At 43.3% G+C, this 23,461-nt stretch overlaps 1 protein-coding gene across 2 annotated transcripts in view; it reads left to right on the top strand.

Moving 5' to 3' along the window:
* WTIP (WT1 interacting protein) overlaps positions 1–19,013 on the top strand; it is an 82,839-nt gene extending 63,826 nt beyond the window's left edge. The window contains exons 4-8 of one of the 2 annotated variants that reach the window (XM_082063116.1): positions 7,230–7,292; positions 9,170–9,300; positions 10,318–10,369; positions 12,196–12,264; positions 14,737–19,013. In XM_082063116.1, the coding sequence (XP_081919242.1) occupies positions 7,230–7,292; positions 9,170–9,300; positions 10,318–10,369; positions 12,196–12,264; positions 14,737–14,889 (468 nt within the window). In that variant the 3' untranslated portion in view covers positions 14,890–19,013. The remainder of the gene's footprint in view (positions 1–7,229; positions 7,293–9,169; positions 9,301–10,317; positions 10,370–12,195; positions 12,265–14,736) is intronic. The other variant, XM_082063117.1, reaches the window with a different exon arrangement.
* Positions 19,014–23,461: the final 4,448 nt, after the last annotated feature.

The following is a 23,461-nucleotide window of genomic DNA, read 5'->3' as shown; positions in this document are numbered from 1 at the left end:
CCTGGGCATGGCTGCAGTGTAGATACTAATATGATCAAGGCTGTTCTTCTCAGTTTGTGTACATGCTGTTTTCCAAGCCTGGCAGTGTGGGAAATGGCCCTTCCCAGTTGCTTGGGCCCTAAGAAGGTAGTTTTTATTTAGGGTAATGGAAGCTGGTGTCAGCTGGAGTCAGAGGTTTAATTTTCCATCTCAGCAAGTATACGTGTTTGGAGATCCCCCTTGGGAGGGCTGAGCACTGGGACTGGTGCATTAGTCAGAGAGCCCGTTGCTGCTAAGCCAGACTCTCTCAGAAAAAAACCCAGACTCAGTTTAAAAGGTAAATTATTAAAGCTGCAGCTTTCATATCTAATGAGAATCACAGAGCAAATGGAATTTCTAGGTAACTGTGATGATGTATTTAGGAGACTTGCTATTAGAACACGTACCCCCATCAGAGAACAGACATTGGTGTTTATTGACATGTTTAACAGAATAATGGAATCAAAGCTTGGAAGGGGATTTGCTGCAGTATTCTGATGTACAGAAGTGTAAGGGAGTCTGTGAGTGTCTTCAAAGTGCTGATGGCTGTAGGTTGGGACAGGAGGTGCTTTCAAGTTTGAGACATCAGGAATGCTGCGTTGCTGTGCCTCCAAATACTGTTACTGAAAACAAAGGCAAACAGATTATAGCACGTTACTGTAATCCGTGCATGAGGGAGTAACATTCATGCTGTTACTTGTGTGTGTGTCTTGTTCTGGCCCCTCCCTGCCAAAAAAATTTGAATACTTTCCTTCCTTAGTTTTTGCTAAGTTTGTGGTATGCTAGTGGTCCTGGTTTTATTTTATAAACTAAATTGACAGTAATGATGATTAATTGGGGTATTCGGAATTGAAGTGTTGCATCAAACCTACAGAGGGACTTAAAATTTCAGAATAGTGAAGGAGAGGCAAATATTGTTTGTTCTCTGCACTTTGGACTTCAGTGTGGAGGAGCGTGAAGAGCGTGCAGAGCTGGCAGTTTGGGTTCACCTCTCATTGCAACATGGCACCGTAGTGCTGGATTCTGCACCAAGAAGTTGCAAGTCCATTGAAGCAGGTGGCAGAAGTCCCATTGACTGCAGGGAGGTCTGGATTTTCTCCCAGGAGTTTACCTCAGTGGACAAATTTTTCGAGCTGGGGCCCATATAAAAATGTTGGCACCAGGGCTGAGAAACTAAGAGTGAACACTACAAACGGTGCATGACATGGTCAACTGTAGGTCCATTTATGGAAGGAAATTGGCGTTTTGAAACAGGAGACCAACTGGAATCCAGAAAAATCTCCCAAGTTTATAAAAAGAGCAATACACAGGCAGTACCTGCATCCAGGTGATAATGTAGATAAACATAATGTGATGAAAAGTCAATGTGTGAGTAGGATCTGTATTCACTAAAAGGATGCTCAGCATTTCCTGAATGGGTTTATGGATTGTTAAATGGGTCCCAGGACAAAATCAACAAGGAAAGCAAAGATGGTTTTTTTCTGAGATATACCACTGTGGACTAGCTTTGCAACTGTCCTTTACCTTACATTTGCTAGTGGAATGTTTTGAAGAGCGTGTTACAAAGTCCAGTTGGTTTCATGCCAGATGGTTACCCCCCTATTTCCTCTTCAGATGTTGATCCAAAAAGTGAGATTATCCCATTTTTCTTAATATTACATTGAATAGCAACTTACAATAACTGAAGCACACTTAGGAAAAGCTAGAGCTCATTCTAATTATGTGTAACTCATGCCAAACACTTGTAAGCAGACAGCATTAATTTTTTTCTATGAGCGAGTTAGGGAAAAAAAAGTGCGGAAATGGTGTGTTTCCATTTGTCTAGTAAACGTTGGTATTAGTTGCTGTCATGTTTTGAATTGAAACCTTTCAGCAACTGTTTTGAATAAAATCCAGTTGTTGAGTTTTGTTTGTTTTTTCCAGGAAAATATATTCTAATGCAGATAGTTTATTTTGCGGTGTACATAGTGAATGGTAGCAGTGACAATTAATATCGCATAGCAGGAGTATAGCATTGTGCAATATGAAGTGCTCTACAATGTGAATCAAGTTAATAGATTTTGGGCTGTATGATACCATGCAGGGTTCAAGTTGTTGCTTCAGGTTTTTTTCTTGATCGTTGTCACTGCAAAGCTTCTGCAGGAGTTTGTTTAAGGAAGTTCTAGGTAAGAAAGTAATTACTGGCTCTTAATTAATGAGGCGGACAGCAGCCTTGGTGAGTGCTCACGCGTGGGTTTCTGTGGGCTGCAAGACGCCTGATGCTGAGACGGAGCCAGCTACCAGCTGAACACCTGGTTTTTGGCAGAGTTTTGTGCACGGCCAGGCCAACTGTTACCTCTGTGCAGAACATGAAGTCCCTCCATGTCCTACCCGTGTCCTTCAGGCGCGACACGGTGGAGGCGCAGGAGGATGAGCTGCTGCAGTAGTGCTTCCTCACAGCCAGCAGGAGAGGGCGAAGCAACAGGGTATATGAAAGGGTTTCAGTGAGATGAAGAGTAAAGTTCTGGACTATTTGCCTTTAATTTAATCTCTTCCACCTGCTATGAGGCTCCCGTATCTTTGAGCCTGAGAAGGGCCCGTTTTGTTCAGTTCAGTTTAATCGCTGCATTTAAATATGTGTGTAAAAAACCACCAACAACAAAACCCCATCTGCATGAAACCAAATTTGATATTCTCTCCCTCTCTTAATGTGATCCCATGAATTTCTTGCATTGTTGCGTCCCATGTACTAAGGATCTCATGCAGAGAGCAAACAATAAAGCAGCGAGAAGACAGATGCTCTGCTAATGGGAAACCAAGGAGAAGAGAGTCTGTGAGGGATTACAGGCAGCCTGGGGTTGGAATACATTACTAGCATAGCACCCAATTCAGAAATTAGTTTTCAGAATTAAATGCCTGAAGAATTTTGGCAAAAACTCCTGATCGTCCTTCTCAAAACCCTGTAAGCATAAAAGAGTAGGAATCTCAAGCCTAGGCTGAGCAATCCCTTTCAGTGACTTTGCAGTACCCTAACAGCGAATTGTAGTTTTTACGGCTTCGTACCATTACCGGGGCAGCGACTGCCACACCTACTGAAATGTAACCCGCTCGATCTGCTTGCACAAACCTTTAGCAGGTTTTGAACATCCTCATCAAAGAAGAAAATGGGCCTGAATGAGATTCCAGCGTCTGTTTCCAGGAGGAAGGTTTTGTTTTGTTGAGTGCATAACAGCAGGGAAGTGCGTGAGCCTCTCCTTGGGCACGGTTAGGCATGCGAAGGAGAAGCAGCGACGTGTCTTTTCAAAGAGCTGACGTTGCCTAAGGTAGAAACTTTGAGTCTTGAAGCCTTTTTCAGGCGTGCTGTTTTCTGAATGTTTTTGCTTTTGAAAATCATGATGAGAACATCAAACTTTAAAAGACCCTGGGTAGACAATGAAGACTGGTTACAGTTGGGGAGCAGACAGGAGAAGTTGTTTCTCATAGTACTTGGTGGGATTATCCTCCATGCATAATTGTTCATTATATGCTCAAAATTCATTGTTAATTTCTTTGGGATATGTTGCACGTTAGACAGAGGAGTTATAAGCAGCAAGATTATCACAGGAGGACACTAACAGGCCTAAATATTCAGGACAGAAAAGGACTTGTTTTCCTCTTACATTGAAACAAAGACTCTTGAACAGAATCATTAGAGATTTTTTTGCTCATTTGTTAATCAAAGTATAGTGGACAGCAAACAGAAGTTCAGCCAGCCAAGTCTTCTACTTTATTTTTACTCCTCTAACATATTTAACATATTTCTCAAGGTTTATTTAGTTTCCCAGAGTCTTATTTTGCATAAGTATCATTCGGGAGCTTGATTACGAAGTCTTGACTCATGCACATAAAGTGAGGTTTTATTATGTGGGGGAGAAGTCAAAGACAAGGTAAATATGGGGAAAAAACAGTTGGGGCCCAACTAAGAAACCAGGAAAAATAGTATATCAGCTCTTCAACATGCTCTTGTTTTCTTTTCATCCTGGTAACTAGCACCTTATTTCTAAGTCACAGAAGTGAGAGTAAAGGGTAACACTTAATTTTCAACTTTGAATTTCAGAGCTGTTCTTTTTATATCAACTTCTTTCAATGTTTTTATATATGTTTAATGACCATCTCTAATGAATATTTGGGAAAGTTGACAATTACGTTTCTTACTTGTCCTGAGCACAGACTGTCTGTAGAGTTCTGAACATTTCTGTCTAGTTTGGTCTGCAGTTACATCATCTTACTGGTCTGCCAACAAAATATTTTTTAAAAAAGAAAGAAAAAAAGAAAGAAAAATTGGCACATATGAAAGCTTTCTAGAGGAAGGCTAGACTTGAGCCCAGTACTGCTTACATCACAACTGCAATCGTGTGCATAAAATCCCCTGTGTATAGGAAGCACACCTGTGATTTGGCATCTCCAGCAGGGTCTTGCCCATCAGCCCATATTACGTCACTGTTACACCTCAATACTTTTGGGGGGCTGTTGTGCACAAAAGCTCATTTCCCTCTCCCAGCTATGTCAGTAACAAAAGAGGCTACGAGTGTGTAGAGCATAACGTCCTCTTGTGCTGCAGTTCCCCGGTTCCCGAGCTCTGGGACCAGTGCTGCGTCCACCCAGGAGCCGCGCTGGGAACCCCCCGCCAGGGAGGCTCTTGGGTGTGCTCAGAGATAATAAAAAGGCCGTTCTGCCTTGTCTGCAGTAAGTCACAACTTCTCTCTCATTGCACACACAAGATTTGTGGAAGTTAGTAATAAGTGCTTCAAAGACAGTTTGCCAGTTCTAACGATTATTTTAAGAATTTGTTTGTAAGCTCTGCTTCTAAAATTGAAAACTTAGCACAACAGCTCTGTTGAAACTCTCCAAGTTAAGAACAAACACTGCAAAGCAGAAGTTGGCAGGTGAGCTACAAAAACGTAGAAAAATTAACTTGTTGTTTACCTTTAACCAGCAGTGTCCACAGTGCTGCTGTCATGTAGAAACGGTGCTGCTGGGACCCGAGACTGTTATTGTTTTCCAGTCCAAATGGATTTATAGCACAAGCAGAGCCAAATCCAAACCCCTGATCTCACCGAATCGAGTCTTCAGTTTGAGTGGGATCGATGCTGTGATCAGAAGAGAGAGCAGTGGTAAAGGACAGCTCCCCAAGCCCATGAAATATTTTATCACTGCTATTGGGCTTCCTGCCCCTTTGCACCTCTTCTTAATTCAGTAATCCAGCTCTGGATGTGTTTGACAAGTAACAATTCTCTTGTTAAAAACAAATCATGGTTTTAATTTAATAGGGTTAGTCATATAAAAAATGGGTTTGTGTCAGCAAAACGTTTCTTTCTGACAAACACTGTAATTTATGACAATCTAGTTAGCAATAAACGACATTAATCTGACCACTATACCATTCTGTTCCTGGGGAATAATTTTTCCTGTTAATCAATAGCTGGGTAAATGCTTCTTTGCATTCCTTATCAAATGACAGCCAGATGGTGCTGGTAAATTCATTCCAGCAGGATTTTAGAATTAGCCGGGTTTGTACTATTGTTAATCCCCTACTGTCTGCACCGCTAGGACTTGCCCACCTGTTTCCAGTAAACCCTCGAGTTTGCAACCTTAGGAAATAGTCTAGCCAGATGGTTACTCAGATACAGCGCAGCCAAGAAACATGCCAAGCAGCAGAAGAAAAAGGCACAAAAAAGCAGTATCTTGCAGATACAGCCAGCTAGGGCTGCTGCCTCTGTATTTGTTCCTCAACGCCCTGGTCTCTTCTGATGAAGTTTCAAAGTTTCTTAAGATTGCATGAGCTGTGTTCCTTAGTGTGTTGTAAGTTTGGAGCTGTGACAGCTGCCATACCATCACTTACTGACCGCCTGGGCCCGTCAAAGTGTCTGCGAGACCCTGTCCTTCATCATCACTTTGTTGTATAGCAACGATAATTTTGTCTCCAACCTGTTGATCTGAAGTAACATGTAATCCCCTCATACCAATAAAAAGAAAAACATATGGCAGCTCTAGGCTGGGAGCCACTGGCTTTTGAAGTGAGGGGACAGTTAATCCCCACTAAATCAAGGGGGAATGGAGCAAGCGGTAAGCTCTGTTGCACCGAGGATGCATTAGGTGCCTGAGCCAATTAACCTGTGCTCTGGGAGAAGAGTCCAGTTTACACTTATCCTCCCCACTCCCGTCTTTTATCTTGTGCAACTAAAGTACATTTCAGGTGAGCTTGGCTACAACCTTAATTGCTGCAATAGGCATCACTGTGCAGCACCATACAAATAACGGGCACCCGGTCCCTCTGGCGGAAGGAGTGCACACACAGCACTTGGCTCGCGGGGCTGCAGTGGGTGAGGGTGAAGTTCGGCCACTGCAAATACCAGTTTCAAAATTGCATGGCTGGAGTTCTTCGGGCAAATGCCTCTTGCCCATAGGGTGGTTGTTTGGTAGGTCAGTCGTCTGGCCTGATAACCTTGATATTCTTTGTATATCTCTGAACACAGGGCTAAAGACAGATTTTGGCATCTGAAACAGCAACCGCTTTGGGGACATGAGTGCAAAGTTAAGGAGAAAAGCACTGAGGCAGGGAACACAGAGCTTTGGTCCCAAATGGGCAAAGTAGCTCCTGGCTGCCGTGACCCCAGCACTAACATTGTGCAGGGAGCCCAAGCTCCTGCAACTGGACTTGTAGATTCTTCCCTGGATAAAAAGCTTGGTGTCTACAAGGCAGCTAAATCCTCTTTGGGCCTGCCTTCATTTTTCTAGCCTGTATATAGCACTGAGTGAAATGTAGGTCCAAAATCTGAGGTCAGTAAGAGTCTGGTCACTAATTTGAGCAGGAGTTGGGAGGTAAGTCGTATATTATTTACTTCCCCAACAGCAACAACCAAAAGAATGAATTCAAGCTAATTCCAGAACATCAAATGCAAACTCGCCAAATAGGCTTCAAAAATAAAAGTCAAATTGAAAATAATGTTATTACATTGGAAATCTCAATTGAAGTCTTGCAGTGGGTCAGAAGGCCAAGCTGCTGTCTGAGCATGCTGCAAGAGCAGAGAGAAGGCTTTTTTGCATCACCATCTCCCAAACCTCTTGTATAGTTTGCTATCATATATATATATATATATGGGCTGGAAAATAACACAGTATTCACTTAAAAGGTATTTCTGCAGTGAGAGGAGCGGCTACTAATAATCCTTTCTTTTCTGTCATTTGAACAGTATTCAGGTTTTCAGCAAACAGCGGACAAGTGCTTTGTTTGTGGACACCTCATAATGGAAATGGTAAGAGACCTAACTTGCCGGCGGTGGGGTAGCTTGCTTGGCACGTACTTTGGGCATGCACCGTGAGGTGTGCTCCTTCCCTAGTCAGACTGTCGGTGCATCTTCACTGCTGTCAAGGTAATTTTTGAAACTGAGGCAGTAAATAAACAAAAATGCCTTCATGCTCTATTGTTACGAAGTATGGTGAAGTGGGCTTCTTTTCTTATGAGATCATGGGAGGCTGTTTTTCTACTACGTGTCATTAGAAAATAATAATTTTAATACTAAGGAGAAAATACAGCCCAGCTTTGTATGGGAACATAAAACAGAGGCTGTACTCTGTAGGATGGTAGAATGGCAAGAGCTCTTTTAAGTGAATGATAGCAGCTGGAGAGGACAGGGATGTTATCAGTAGTCCAGAGGTTTGTTACCCGCTCTGTGACTTGCATCATTTATCTTCTGCCACTTGCTCCATGTCAGTTAAAATGCACTATTGCACTGGGATTTGTAGGGACCCGGTAGTCAGAGTTACTTGTACAGTAAAAAAATCCAAGGGCTACGGGTTGGGCCAGATACTGCTGGCGTCGTTTCAGTGGGTGACAGCAGGAAGAGTTTAGTCTGTTCTTCCTAAGCAGAAATTCCCAAACAAAATGAAGTGGCTTGCACATTGAAGTGCTGTCATGTAGTATATATCTATTTTCTTCTTGCTTTAAAATGTACATGAACCTCAGTATGTCTAATAGAAGTAGGTGTTGCATTGCAACCACGGAGGTTCAGTAGGAGCAGGAACAAGAGGCTTCACTAATGAGGATTCTGGCTCATATCCTGGCACCACTGGTTGGACAAGGATATCATTTATTTTAGCCCAAGAGCAAATTTCTAGAGTTGTATCATGCCAGGAGGAGGAGGGGTATCCTGACTCGCGTGCTTCGAGCTGGCCCTAATTGCAGGATCCCAGGCAAGAGTCCATCATGTCTCGGTGGTGCAGCTCAGTAGCTGGAAGCTTGGCAAGTGCTTGTCTGCCTTTCTGCCATCAGCCAGTGTGCTCTGACAGAAGGAAGCAGCTCTGGGAGCTCCAGGCATTGAGCAGGCTGCTTTGGCTCATCCCTGCGTGTCCCTGCCCGGGAGCGCACACACAAAGGTGCCAGGGCGCGGCCGGGCTGGGGGAGGCTGAGGGTGCAGCTGAGCAGGAGCTGCTCCGTGCACGGGGCGGCTGCACAACCGCGCCACGCCGGCAGCGGGACGGGATCTGCTCTGCACCAGCCTAGCCAAGGCTGGATCAGGCCTTTCCTTGAACCCCCCAAAATGCAATAGGGAAGGTCAGTGTGGGACAAGCCTGGGCAGGTGGATAGGTCTGTATCCAAACACACGGATGAAGATGGAATTTTAACAGAAATCAATGGGCCCCTATGGCTGAGTGATAACCAGTCGGTAGCTGTGGTGCAGTAAGATCCTTAATGAAGGGACAGCTATTTATTTGCTTGTTTTGTTATTTTACTTCCTAAGTTTGAGTAATGACTGGTTTGGATTCTGTCTGTCACAGCCTGTTAAGTTTGGTGAATTAACTCTGTATCCCAGTAACTTGCTGGAGCAGATTTTCCAAGAGTGGTTTCTGAAGCCGTTTCTAATTTCTTCTGGCAGTAGTAGCCCTGCAGAGCTAAGACTGATGGGCGTTAGCCTGATTTTCACAGCTCTCCCTCTTTATTGGGAGCCTACTGAAACCCACTGAAATAAGCAAGTTGATTGTTTTAAGAGGCCCCTTGCTGACAGATCTGCAGAGTGGTAATTTCATCCTGAAGTGCTTTTCCCACTGTCATTATTAAGAATCAGATGCAGCAGTGTATGAGGGGGATCTCATGTAATCATGCATCCACTTATTTTGCCATTTGCCTCTTAAGATCTTACAAGCCCTTGGAAAGTCATACCATCCTGGCTGCTTCCGCTGCGTGGTGTGTAACGAGTGTTTGGATGGAGTCCCCTTCACTGTGGATGTGGAGAACAATATTTACTGTGTCAAAGATTACCATACGTAAGTACACCAATCCATTGCATGCTTCCAAAAATTATAGTGGTTAAATTATTGATACAGTTAGAAGCCTTGTAGCAAATAAAAAAGGGTCATTCCTGTTTGCTCAAGTCCCTCAAATACTGCTCTCACATGTTGCATTTGTTTTAAAGTTACATTAAAGGTCACATAATGGGCCCAGTGAGGTTGAAAATCAAGCTGTGTCAGAGGATGTACTTATCTGGTGGCTGTTTCTCTACTTCTTTCAGGACTTTCAATGTTAATTAGACTAATTCTGCAAGCAATGGTAGGTTCTGCTGACTGTTTCTAAGAGTCGCAGTTCTGGTGGTGCATGGCACTGGCGAGTGTAGGTTCGCTTAACCCAAACTGCACAGTAGACATGTAATGAGCAGCTGGTGTTAGAATGACTTTAGCCTCACTGGACAAAAAGTTTTGTGGTTTAAGTGATTGCTTTTGCACTCCTTTGTGCCCCCACTCAAAAGCAACATGAATGCTCTTAGCTCCAGTCAACCAGTGAATGTGAACTCAACCCAACTGGTACCAAGTTGACCATGTCACAAGAACAGAGTAAATTTTGGCCCAGTGATTGTCATTAAATGTAGCTGTGGATAAGAAGACCAGCTGATACATTTGGGTTAAGTAGATCAGCCCCTCTCCTACTCAGCATGGTTATGTCTTCCAGACGTCAAATGGTGAAAGTCCCCAAGTTGGGAGCTGCTTTGCGGTCAAAGCAGCAAGTCCTTGGAAGAATTTGAATGGCTTTATGAGTAATGGAAGGTGAGAAAAAGAGCGTATGTGGGAAGAGGGCTGGATTCATGAGGTTAGAGGTCAGGAAGACCTAAGCAATAAAGCTCTTCTGAGCTTCTTTTCCCTGAATATCATCAAATATTTAGCGGTGTTTCAAATCCTGTGGATCTGTATTCTGCTGAAAAACAAGGCATGGCTAGAATAGAGATCTCTTGGTTTCACTTTTTGAAGAAGCTGTAAATGTGATTTGAATGCTTTCCTCTTTCACCCTAGGGTTTTTGCACCAAAATGCGCTTCTTGCAACCAGCCAATCCTACCAGCACAGGTATGTGTTACCATGCGTTGACTTTCTAGAGAAAACAGCTGTTCTAAAAACACATTAGGTGCTTTTCCTCCCTCTTCCAGAATCTATATTATGTCAGATACTATATTAAATGCAGTTCAGCAGTAATGTCACTCCCAAACATTCCCAGGGGTTGTAATAGTCATGCTACTTATGCAGCATAGTTCTTTGTATCTTTGGGGTGCTTTCCAGGTCTTAATTATGCTGTTATAAATCTCATTTAATTGAAAACCCTGACTGGGACTCCAAGAACAATGCAAGAAGTGAAGTCCTGTTTATTTTTAGAATCTCCCATTAGCTCAAGTAGCAATTTTCCTTGTCTGCTACATTTGCATTTCTGATGTGGATCTGTTAAGATGGCCAGATTTGAAAAGATATCTGAGGGTTACCCTGACCCTGCGGGGAGGTCACATAGTCTGTTGTCATGGGGTGGCAATGAAATGGAAGTGCTTAGAGGGGTGGAAAAGGCAGCAGAAAAGTTGGCTAAAAGGGAAACCAGGTGAATTAACTGCCTGCAAGCACAGCCTATCCTGACAGCATAGTTAGCACTGGAAGACTTCTGCATAAAGACATCCCTATTCTGCCTGCCCGCAGTGGTGCTCCCCCACGCTCTGGTGGGTACAGGACCCTCTGAGTTCCCATTGCTGAGGTCACTGACCAGCTCGTTTGTAAGCAAGAGCCACAACACCTCCCTCCTTTTCCTTTTGGCGTGTTTAAAGAGCCACAGCTTGCATTGTATGAGCTGCTGTGCCCCAGTAAAGCCTGTGGCTGGAGCCTCTCGCATGCCCACCTCCATCACTCTACGCTTTACTCTCTGTAGTTAAAAACCTTATGAATGCTGAGCCAGAACTGCTTGTCCTGGTGATGGGACCTGAGGAGAAAACCCCTATGTAAATTTCACTGAATTTGTGACTTACAAAACTACTTTTAACAAAAATAAACCACAAAGGGCAAGCAGTCCAGCAGTCGTACTGCTGACTCATGATGGTTAGCAGCACAGGCTCCACGTTCTTTCCCATGGAGGTTTCTTAGGATAGTTCAAGTCTAGCAGTGCAGGTACTAACTTGCCCACAGCTTTTCTCAGACATAGTTTACGTCATATCTGATGCTCTAACCACACCTGGAACTGGAAACAATGCGAGGCAACAAATTTAACAAGCGCTGTCTTCAGAGGCTTCAGAATGGATCAGGGAAAGAGTCGGTGAGGTAACAAGCAGGGTATGGGCTGCTCTGACAGGCCTGGGGCTCAGCCAGGAGTTACACAACTCCAGCGCATCCACCCTCACGCTGAGGCTTTGGCCTGTGCACCTTGTTACCTGCCAGACTGGTATGTGAACCCCTATGGGGTACATACAGTGACGTGCAAAATCGCTGTGCAGCAGATGGTTTGAGGGGAGTACAGGTCTTGGAAAACTCAGGCCAGGATGTCTACAAGGAAGGGTTACCCAATCACCAGGTCGTAGGTTTTGGCTGGTAATTCATTCAGATCCTGGGTGCCCTTGGAAAATTATTTCATTTCAAGACTAATTTGTCCCTTGAGGATGAAGTTTTGGCTACACTTCCCAGATGACCTCTACAGCTTAGCTATGTGAGACACCCACGCTGCTGCTAAACAGCAAAACCAGCAGTGCAGTGCAGTGCTGTGCACCGGGGACAAGAGCCGCGGCGGTCACAGCGCTCTGCTCTGCAGAGGAGGAGGGGATGTCGCAGGGAAACAGCTCTCCAGAGTGATAGGCTGGGCACGGAAAGAAAACAGGGAAAACACCGCTCACAAGCCTGCTCTTACCCTCCCTCTGCTTCCCCAACAGGGCTCCGAGGAGACCATTCGCGTGGTGTCAATGGACAAAGACTACCATGTGGAGTGTTACCACTGCGAGGTAGGCACCAGGCACCATACCTGCCCCACAGCAAGGCTTTGTCACCCCACAGCAAGGCTTTGTCACCCCACAGCAAGGCTTTGTCACAGCTTGCAGCCTCTTGGTCGGTGCTGCCTGGCACCCCAGGGTGCGCTGGCTGCTCTCACACGCTGGGGCAGGTGGGTTCTGCCCCTCGGCCCCTGGAGGCGCAGGGTTGTGTGCTGGCTGGGCTGCAAGTGGCGCTTCCATCTCCACTACAAAATTTTCTTTTTTCCCCAGTGTCTTAATTTCAAAAGCTGGGTTTGGTTGTTTGAGTTGAATTTTCTCAATATGTTTAGACTGGGAGAGAACCGTAGGGGCTGGTTCTGTTTCTCCTGATCTCTGGATACAGCTTGTGTGGCTCTGATCTGAGGAGACTTAAACTCACGTTGCCTGTGCAGGGAAGGACCCTCACTCCACCACGAATGTTTCTCTAGGGGATCTGTGTTGTTTCCATGCTGGTTCTTCACTAGAAAAGAGACCGGGATACCACTGATTTTCTGTCACTTTTTTGGAAGTAGTCTCTTTTTGTGCAGAACATTTAAATGTTTATTGAGACAGATCAAGTTGTGGGATTAGTGCTCTTGCTTTGGAGAGGAGAGCTGAGTTTAGTCCTAGCTCTGCACCTGGGAGCATGAGGAGAAAAACAAACTCTTTAATTTGGGATCAACCTAAAACTTCCTTTTGCTGTAGGTTTGGCACACTGATTTAACATGCAAATGTCCACGTAGATCCTAACTGTCTTGGCACCAGAGGCAAAAATGCAGCACTACTAGATGCCATGCACTTCTGTACAAAAGAGGTTTTACAAAGACACTTCCAGTTGAGGGAGAAAACAAAATTCAGGGCATCTTGAAATGTACATTAACTTAAATGTAAGAAAGACCCCATGTACTCAGCTGTCTCCTCCCAACAGAGACACCTGATACTGCATCATTTTCTATCAATTTTTAAAGAGAAATTGGCACAGGAAATGGCAGCATTTTGGAGAGCGGTACTTCCCTCCTCCTCCTTCCCCCAGCTCCTGCTTTGTGCAGCCTTCACCTAAGATGACAGCTCCCTCCCCTTCTCTCGCAGGCTATTGACTTTATATTAGAATGTCCCCATGGGGGTTTATTTTCAGTTTTGTTTCGTTATTCATTTCCCCATTCTCCTTCCAGTTTGAGGCAAATCAAGCTGCCTCCACATCTGCCCAGAACTGCAGAGTGCATTTATGTACAGAAATCAGGGGTGAGCCACTTATTAACAGGGGTGGGTTACTGCCTAAAGGTCTCCACGCCAGCTCTCAAACTGTAGGCCCTGGGTCACTGCTGTCTCCAAATCCTGCTAGTACAGTTTGTGCTGGTATTTTGAGGTATTCACATGGAGATGTTTGCAAAGGCTATAAGAATTTACGCAGCCACTTCTAAAATGATGTTAATGTCATCACCACCTGGCCATGCAAAGTCAATCATCAGTTTGGAAATGTTGCTGCTTTTCTGTATCATCTCTTTCTTGTGCAACCATTTCTGCTGAGAAGTTCAAGCCAGTTTACAGGTCAATAGATCCCCTTTCCAAAACTGTAACACACAGAGAAGGCAGGCTTTCTATTGCAGAAGAGGAATACAATTATTGGAGAGGGGAAAAAAGGTATGAACACTTGGCACATCTGTAGGGTATCTGAAACTGTTACATTCTAATGAGGAACTGAATTTCAAACCTTACACAAAGGACTATGAAGTTATTATATAGCATATAGTAACAGAAAACTACCTTGGCAGAGACTTTGATTAACGCCTCCCTAAACTAACATTTCACTTTTAAACCTTACTTTAAAACCAATTTTTCATTCTTATTTCACTGTTGTAAAATTTGAGGATTTTAACTTGAGCTATGAAAGCTGAAAAATTGTACTTTGTGTCCAATTAAAAACTGCATCAGTTTTTAATACTAAAATGACCTATATGCCCAACATGTTCAATTTTTTTTTTTCCTTAAGTGTGCAGATGTGTACTCAGAACCTCTGGTTTGTCAGAACTGGTCACAGTAACAATATTTTAGAAGTAAAACGTGCCTCATCTTCCCCTCTTCCCCACTCCTCTCATTCTCTACTTAGGCTCCCCCATTTCTTGCTTGCTGCCTTGCTGCAGAATTAGCTCCTTCTCTGTTCTAAGCTCTTCCAGGTTGTATGTGTCAGGGTCAGGCCTTGGTCTGTTTTTGTCTAATTTGCATCCGCCTTTATTAGATGAAGAAGAGACTGGGATGAGAAATAATGCGGGGGTACTACTGTAGACTGTCCTGTTCGACTTCAGTGATGTTGTTTTGCTTAATAGGAGATAGTGAGGGCCCACCTACCAAAACCTTTGGAGGTTGCTGGCTTTGGAGACGTAGGAGGGAGCTCTCAGGGTTATGTAGGATAGATCAATATTGTTATGAGATGACTTACCTAATCTGGGACGTCTGTGTTTCCTCCAGGATTGTGGCTTACAGCTCAATGACGAGGAAGGCCATCGGTGCTATCCATTGGAGGGCCACTTGCTCTGCCACGGCTGTCATATCAGGCGCCTTAATATTAAACTGCCATCACATCCACCTCCAAGCTATCCAATGCACGTCACGGAACTCTGAGAGACATTTCCATGACCAATACGCCGTTTGAAAGAGAAGACGAAAATCTAAAAATGACTTTCCTGTTCCTTTAAAGATGAGATTCCAGTAATAACAGTCTAAACCAGCTATTTATTTTTTAAATCAGAGGTGAGGGGGTCCTTTTCTGATCTTGTATATATGCATTCTTTTATGTAGATGTTTTCACTGAGACACCGTCTACTTGAACAAATAATTCACCACTAAACTGTAACTGTAAATGGCAGGATTTCTAAAAACAATGGTACAAAGGGCTGTTCTGCACTCCCTCCTCAGTTTCCTTCAGTCTAGATTTTGCCCAGGTAAGGAGTGTAGAATTACTTTCCAAAAGTTAGCACCTTATCATACTGCAGCAAGCATGATAAGATAAACGCTAGCATTTTAGCTAGTTTTGTTGAATTCTGGTCTTAGAGAATACAGTCTCACATTTTTTTTAAACTTAGATTCCCAGAAGTAGTGGATAGGAAGCAAAAAAGTGGTTTTAGCAACGACAGGTTTCAGCACGTTAGAGCAGCGTCAGGCCAGCTTTGCACACTGCAAGGTTCACAGTCATCCAAAGACTATTTAGCTTGTTAGCGAAGTGTGGCAAGCGTCTCCTATAGAAACCACATTACAGAGGAATATATCCAAAAGGTTGGCACATGCAGGGTCACAACAGTTGAAGAAAGTTACAGACCTCTGTAATTGCTTGCTGTGTACAAGGATAGACATGGTATCACAGTATGTTTGTTTGTTTGGGATTGGAAGGGACCTCAAAAGATCATCTAGTCCAATCCCCCTGCTGTATCAAAATGCATTCACATCAACTTGATTTGGCACTTAACTAAATTCTTCATCTTTTAAACCTGTTTTTTGTTTAATAGGGTTAGCAGCAACCCCTTTCTATGCAAAGGTACACTTGTCTTTATACTACTACTTTTACACAAGACTTCATTTGTTACCCACTGCTTTATGATTGTATGTTGCTACATTATTAAAAAAAGGAGGGGGACAGTGGCTTTTGGATTATCTTTTCAGCTTTGTGTTCTTTTCTAGATGTACTTTTGAACTGATTATGGTGATTGTCTTCATTGGAAAACAAGTACAGTTTAGCAGAAGTAATAATTTAGAGAGTCAGACCATTGAACCATTGGTATTTTATAACAAGTATTAGATGTACATAGAATGTACACACTTTCGTATTTTGCATAAGCTTTTACAGTAACCTCAGAGCTCTGGGGAAATATATGTCTTCCATATAGGAAGTTAGATGAATCTTTTTTATGGTTTGTTTTCTACCATGTGTTGATGATTTACATGCAAATCACACATCTGTATGCTTAAAAAATTCTTGCATTCTCATGAGAATTGATCCAGCCTTCCTGAATTTATATTTTAAATAAATCCATCATTGCTGTCTTTAGCTGTATCCAAAATTACAATGAAATAAAACTCTTCGGCTCCAGAGGAAGTGGAAATACCAGACCAGATTCTCCGCATGTGTAAACTGGAACATTTCCATGCCAGTTCTTAGCACGTTGAGAATCCATTCAGATCCATTCGGAAATGATCCCATGTTAAATTCAGCCCGCAGACTGATGAAATTACTTATTTGGCAACACCATTGCAGTTTAGTTTCTCATGCTCTATTGATTTTTAGAAAGGCATTTGTGGTGCTCTTGAAAAGTACAAAGAGCATCCAATGGACACTAATTCCAAAGTGGAATAAGTAACTCCCTTAACATAACTTTTTGAAAGTCTGGATTTCCCTCTTGGGGAGGAGGTGGGCAGGACAAATTCTGTGAACTATGTTTTTTCTGCTAGTAAGTAACAAAAGGTATGTTTCCTGAACTTTTGCCAAACTGCCATTGGCCTAGATTAACCAATCCTACTGAATGCTCCTTGGCAAGTCAGATGCTCCTTTAAAAAATAATTTTCTACTTAATATATATATATCAGTTTATAACTAACATATTTAATATGATAGTAGCCATGTTTAGAAGGAATAACAGTGCAACTAGTGCCCTGTTCCTACAGTGTGACCGAAGAGGCCTGGCCTGCAGAAGAGAGGCCGTTGGGTGCACGCACACCTTTTCTGCCTTTGCAAACGTTACCTCTGTGTCCGCAGGCCCGGCCCGGCCGCAGCAGGTGGTGCAGAACATGCGCCTCTTGCCCAAACAGCAGACACTAGAAAAGGGGGGAAAAATAGTCTTAAATTGGATTGTGTGACCAGGTCAATTCCTTAAGGTTATTACAAATATGGAAGAGATCAGAGCTTCAGGATAAACTTTGAGCAGCAACTGCAATGTAATACTTCTTTTTTTTTTTAAGGAAGCTGCTTTGGACCACATTTAGCTTTGAAACATTTTTACTTGTACAATATTTACTAAGGAAGCCAAATTAAGAAAGCAGTCATTAAAATACCCGGAGAAGGTTTGGGTCTGTTCCTGTGAGCAGCTCACCCCACACCAGTACTGGAAAACTGCTTTGCTTCACCAGTATAGAAGCAAAACCTTCAGAATCGCAGTGGGCAGAGACAGCGGTGACTCTGGGGCTCAGCCCCGTCTCCTGCCAGTGCCCCCTTTACACTTCGCCTCCTTCAGGAGCAAGTTCAAGTTTCCACTCCCACATACTTGTCAAGGGCCAGCACACTATCCAACGTGCACATACCACACCTTTCCTTCTTTTTTGAAAATGATCATACTGTAGAACACGGTCATGTTTTAATTTCATTTCACATATCAATTTGTCAGTCTCTTGTAGTTCTACTCACTTCCAATGTGTTAAATATCATCATGGAAAAAAAAATACCAAAAGGTAATATTTCAATAGAGAATAAGCAATTTGTTTAAAACCAGAAAGCAGCAGTTGTTTTTTGCAGTATTTTCTATAGACAGGTGCATTCCATTAGTGTATAATGAAGTACAGCTTTGTTTTGCCAGCATTTAGGGCAAAAACTGGAGCTAGAGAAAAATTTGCCAGGTTGTGGGTTTTTTTGGTTTTGTTTTCAATCAAAGAGAAAAACAAAAGCAAATCTAAAGCAATGATGTGCTGTACTCGTTAGTGCTAGTGACAGCTTCTGCACTTCTTACCTCCTTTCTGGGGAATCATGTAAATGAGGAAGCTTCTTTTAATGCTTTTCTTAAGGAGTATTCTTATGTTAAATCAGTTCAACACAGATGTAAACTTTCTGGAGTTCATTTTATGATGCGATCATTCTTCAGAAGCCTTTGCTGTACTTTGGGAATATTTCCATAAAAATACAACAACTTGTTCTCATTAGCATCAGGACTACACCTTCCCATGCGGTGAGGAACCTCACACAGCCGCTACAGCACAAAGCTGTTGCAGGCAGTTCAGAGCCCCTCGCGCGCTGGACGACACGTTCCAAAGACAGGACCAAAACGATAATTTGAAAACAAAAGAACACAGATCACTGAGCTTTCAATGAGGGTTTGTTTGGGTTGCTTTCCTTTTCCTTTCACTTGTGTGCACGCGCGTGTGTGTATATATTTTGTAAGGTGGAGCTTCAAAAGGAAAACATGGTTAGAGGAGCTCTTTAAGACCAGAAATTCCAGAGTAGTTAAGTAAACCAAAGCTCTAAAGGAGACAAAAGCTGCTTTCTTGTGTTTCAAGAAAAGTTTAAAAGTTTGTGATTCATTCTGTAACTAATGCCGTAAACTAGAGTATATAATTTGACTTAAATTAAGTTTTCATTTAAGAAATATTTTCATTTTCTTTAAAAGAATATAGTTTTCTTCCAAGAACTTGGACCAACGTTGATTTTTATTTTGTAGGAAATATATAAATTCCCAGTTTGTATATCATGTAACTAGTTTACATGCTGAAAATATACATTAGTTTAACTATTTTTGTGTATATATCTTTGTAAAACCTTTCAATGTGCTTCTGTCTTTTAGTCTTTAGAACTACTTGTGGTTTTGTTTCAGTGTTTGATTCCCTTGATTGTTGAAGAAGAAAAAATTGGGAAATGTAGATTTATTTATCTAAAGAAGAAGCTACTTGCTATCATTCTAAGTTATTTAATATTAAAGTCAGAAGTTTCATTTAACCTTAGACACTATAATCTGCTTTTTTCAATAAAGACATTTTGTAGTTATCTTTGACTTTGTAGTTTGTTGTGTATAAGTATTGTATTTTTTTAAATCTAGGTGGGCACTAAAACCATTTCCAGGAGACCTTTGTATTGCCTACGGAAGTGCCTGATATTAATTGTGTAGAGTCTCGCATCTGGGCAGGAACAACCCCAGGTTCCAGTATAAGTTGGGGAATGACCTATTAGAGAGCAGCGTAGGGGAAAGGGACCTGGGGGTCCTGGGGACAGCAGGGTGACCATGAGCCAGCACTGGGCCCTTGTGGCCCGGAAGCCAATGGTACCTGGGGTGGGTTAGAAGGGGGTGGTCAGTAGGTCAGAGAGGTTCTCCTGCCCCTCTACTCTGCCCTGGGGAGACCACACCTGGAATATTGTGTCCAGTTGTGGCCCCTCAGTTCCAGCAGGACAGGGAACTGCTGGAGAGAGTCCAGCGCAGGGCAACAAAGATGCTGAAGGGAGTGGAGCATCTCCTGGGTGAGGAAAGGCTGAGGGAGCTGGGGAAGAGGAGACTGGGGGTGACTTCATTAATGTTTACAGATATCTAAAGGGTGAGTGTCAGGAGGATGGAGCCAGGCTCTTCTCGGTGACAACCAATGATAGGACAAGGGGTAATGGGTTCAAACTGGAACACAAAAGGTTCCACTTAAATTTGAGAAGGAACTTCTTCTCAGTGAGGGTGGCAGAGCCTGGCCCAGGCTGCCCAGGGAGGTTGTGGAGTCTCCTTCTGTGCAGACATTCCAACCCGCCTGGACACCTTCCTGTGTAACCTCATCTGGGTGTTCCTGCTCCATGGGGGGATTGCACTGGATGAGCTTTCCAGGGCCCTTCCAATCCCTGACATTCTGTGACTCTGTAATTGATTGCAGCTGCATTAATGAAAGATTTTGGTCCTCTAGTGCAAGTGTTACTAATTAAGGTCTAAAATATGCCCACAGCTAATGTTTTGCAGCTGCACTTAGAAAATAATTTAGCCACTCTGGCTATTTTTAATTAAGCTTTAACCAGTCTGGCTAGTTCACATGTAGGACAGTCAGTACTGGGGATCAATTCCTTTTCAAGACTCCCATTATTTTTGGAGTGTTCCAGAAGATAAGTATTTGCCTGGGCTATGAACTTGCAGAGCTTGAAGCACTGGGACCTTGGTTTGGGGAATTTTCTCAATTTTCTTGCTAAAAGTCACAAGAATTCAGAAACCATGACCAGATCTGATAGGATTGAAAAGATGCTTTGTAAATATTTTACCTTTTTGAAGCTCTTTGCTACTTTCCTGTCTTCAGCTTCAAGGCACAGATGGGAGCTTGGTCACCTTTACCTTCCACACACCGTGGTCCTGCAAGAGCAGCTGTGTCTTTCAGGCAAAAGGTTCATCAGTGCTGGGATCTTGTCTCCAACTGTAGCCAAAAGTGGATGCCTGGGGAAGAGCAAAAGAACCAGTCGTTTTCCTCATATTGCATCATCATATTCAGTGGGTTTCCTTCCCCTTAAGCTGGTCAGTCTGCCATCCTTGGGGATGCTCTTTCCTCCTGTGACCTGCAGAAGCCAAATACTCACAAGCTGCTATGTCAGTGTGATGCCATCCTCTCCTCCAAAGAGGGCGGCTCTGCAGCTCTGCCAGCCTGGCTTTGAAAAGTACAACTGATTTCACATTTGGAAATGCAACTTACTGGTGGTGTTCACACAACGGCTATTTCAGTCATTTTTTATTCTTTTGCACAGTCAGAATGGAAAGAGTTACAAATGCCACAGTTGTTTTAGGGACATGGTCTGCACTTCTGTGCTTTGACACAGATGGCCTTCACACACATGCTATTTTTCTCACTCTCCTAATTTTTAAAAATTCATTGAAAATGAGCAATTCATGCCTCCCTTGAAGAAAAAAAAAAAGGCACAAAGACTGGCCAGTTCAGCACATTTTGAACAGTGCCCCACCACATGGGTGACACATATGTAGTCAGATAAAAACTAGGACATAATGCAGCAAGAATTTATACCAACCCATAACAAGCCTTGTTGAAAAGAACAAACTGCTTAAAAACATTAACTGCTGCCCCTTGTGGGGCTCCTTGCAGGAAGCACATACTGGAAAACGAACATACATTCCCTGCAGGACGGTGAGTCAGGAGGCAGCTCCAGGGGGGAGCACCACAGAAGTCTCCAGTGTCGCGGGGCTCCCTGGCACCGCGGCCGAGTCTCGGGGCCGTGCGTAACAGGAAGCTGCGGCGTGACACACGGTTGCTAAATCTGGCACACAGATTATTCAGGAGGGCTTTGGTAGCCCTGCGCTTCACCTTACCAGCTGTCCCCAGGTCTGCACCCTCCACCTTGCAGCTGCTGAACAGAACAAGGATTTTTCCAGGTCATCCCAGGGCTGAACCAGAGACACTTGGCTACTGCTGGGAGCCATCAGGAATACGTGAAAGAGGCTGGTGAAGCTGCCTTCAGCTCACATCGCTCTTGTTCAGCCTTTAGACCTCCTAATTCAGAGAGTCATAGGGGAAGTGATGTTGGACAAGACTTCAAGAGGCCATCTGGTGCAACACCACACCACCAACACACACACTGCAAGCCAAGTATATATATTTGTGTGTATATATATACATATATATGTATTATAAGTCTCATATATATATGTAATACCTTACATGTTTCCTTGGGTGTGTCGTTGGGAAAGCTGCTCCTGCCACTACAGCATTTCTTAACTGGCCCAGTCTGACGGTGACAAAGCTGCTCAGTGTCCACATTTGGCGTTGCAGGCTCCGAGACACCAGCTGGCTGGCTGATGGGTGCCCGTGCCTTCAACTTCACAGCAGCAAAGAGGAGGAAAAGGTGGCAGAGCCTGGCAAACGTAGAAAGGCAGAGAACCTGCATAAAACAATGCAAACAACTTCAGATCAAGTGCGAGCGCTGCCCTTTGCAAGCTTTCTGGGCTGGCATAGGTTTTTACAAAGGCAACATCGGTGATTGATTTATATTTTTTTTGTTAAAACATCCTAATTTCAAACACTGATTTATGTACACTAAACACTGGAGGATAACAGCGGACACCTTTACTTGTCGGATCTATTTAAAAGCGTGGCACAGTAGCCTGCAATTACAGCCACTCCCATCCAAGAACTCAGACCTCATTACTCTGAATGTGGTTCGCAGCAGCATCTGCCTGCGGGCTTCTTCCTGCTTGCGGCCCCACTTGCAATCTGTCACTTCGTCCAGCTTTAAAAACAATGAATTTAGCCAAATTTGCCAGACTATGATCCCAGTTGGTGCTACAACCTCATGCTTGGGGTTCACTTACAGATAAGAAACTTTGAAGATAAGAACTTTTGAACTACTAAGCAAGGTCTGGAAATAGTGAACAAGAGCTGGATGTTGAGCAGGACACATCAGCCTTCTCTGGATGCCTAAGCTGGACATGAAGGTGTCACTCATTGAGCAGATGGCATTGGTTTGTGGAATAAATTGCAGGTCATCCCCCAGTCACCACAGCCATGCTCATCAGCAGCTGAATTACATATTTTAAAGGCTATGGAGTTAACCACAATTTTTGATAAAACTCCAGAAGACCAGAAATATTTTCTTCCTGTTCAAAATTCATTTGTCCATCCCAGTGCTAAATGCAGTTCTTACTATCTCTTCACTTAGCACTGAGACAGCAGAAATAAGTTGCCATACTGTTTCTTAAGAGCACATAATAAGAACTAGCGCATTTCTGCTGTACCTTTTCCCTGTGCTGGTCAACTTCTGTCCCGTCAGAAGAAAATACACTACATTAGATGGCATAAATCACTGTGCTTACACACACAGCATAGGATAAGTACAAACTGAAAACTACAAAGAAACTGTGCGGAGAACTGGGTTGCCAGAAGTGATAAAATAAGTATCTATCCAGTAACACATTTAAAAACAAATTCTTAAAGGTTTGTGTCACAGCTGAAAACTCCACATTTGTATGTACATTTGTACGTACATGTCTGGGAAGTCATCACCTCCAAGAACAAGTACTGCATTGGTTAGTTACAGTAATTCAAGTGGTTAAAAGGATTAGCAAAAAAAAAAAACCCTGTTCATTAAAAATTTGGCACATTTAAACTGTTGCAGGAATGTTAAAGCCAACTGATCGGTTAATTACTGGCTGCTGTGGTGAGGCAAATCAAAGCCAGAGGCACCCCCTCAGCGCTTCCTTTCCAGTAAGGAAACAGTGACATGCGCAGTTCCCAACTGGTATAAATGGGTTTTACGTGGCTAAAACCATGGAAGCTTTGCCAGTTATGCTAAATGAGAATGTCTCATGGCCTCTGTGGACAGGGCGTTAGGACAGGAATGAAATTCACTGTATCAAGCTGTGTCTTTTACCACCTAAATCCTGCAGCTGAAAGCTGCATGAGTCAAAAACGACAAGCTCACCAGAGGGGAAATAGAGCAGCAATAAATTCTGCTCTGTGAGGGCCAGTTATTGTGTGGCTC

This window comes from Streptopelia decaocto (assembly GCF_964273445.1).
Source record: "Streptopelia decaocto genome assembly, chromosome: 11".
NCBI lineage: Eukaryota > Metazoa > Chordata > Aves > Columbiformes > Columbidae > Streptopelia > Streptopelia decaocto.
Note: the sequence above shows the minus strand (reverse complement) of the source record. Positions and strands in the feature narration are given on the sequence as shown.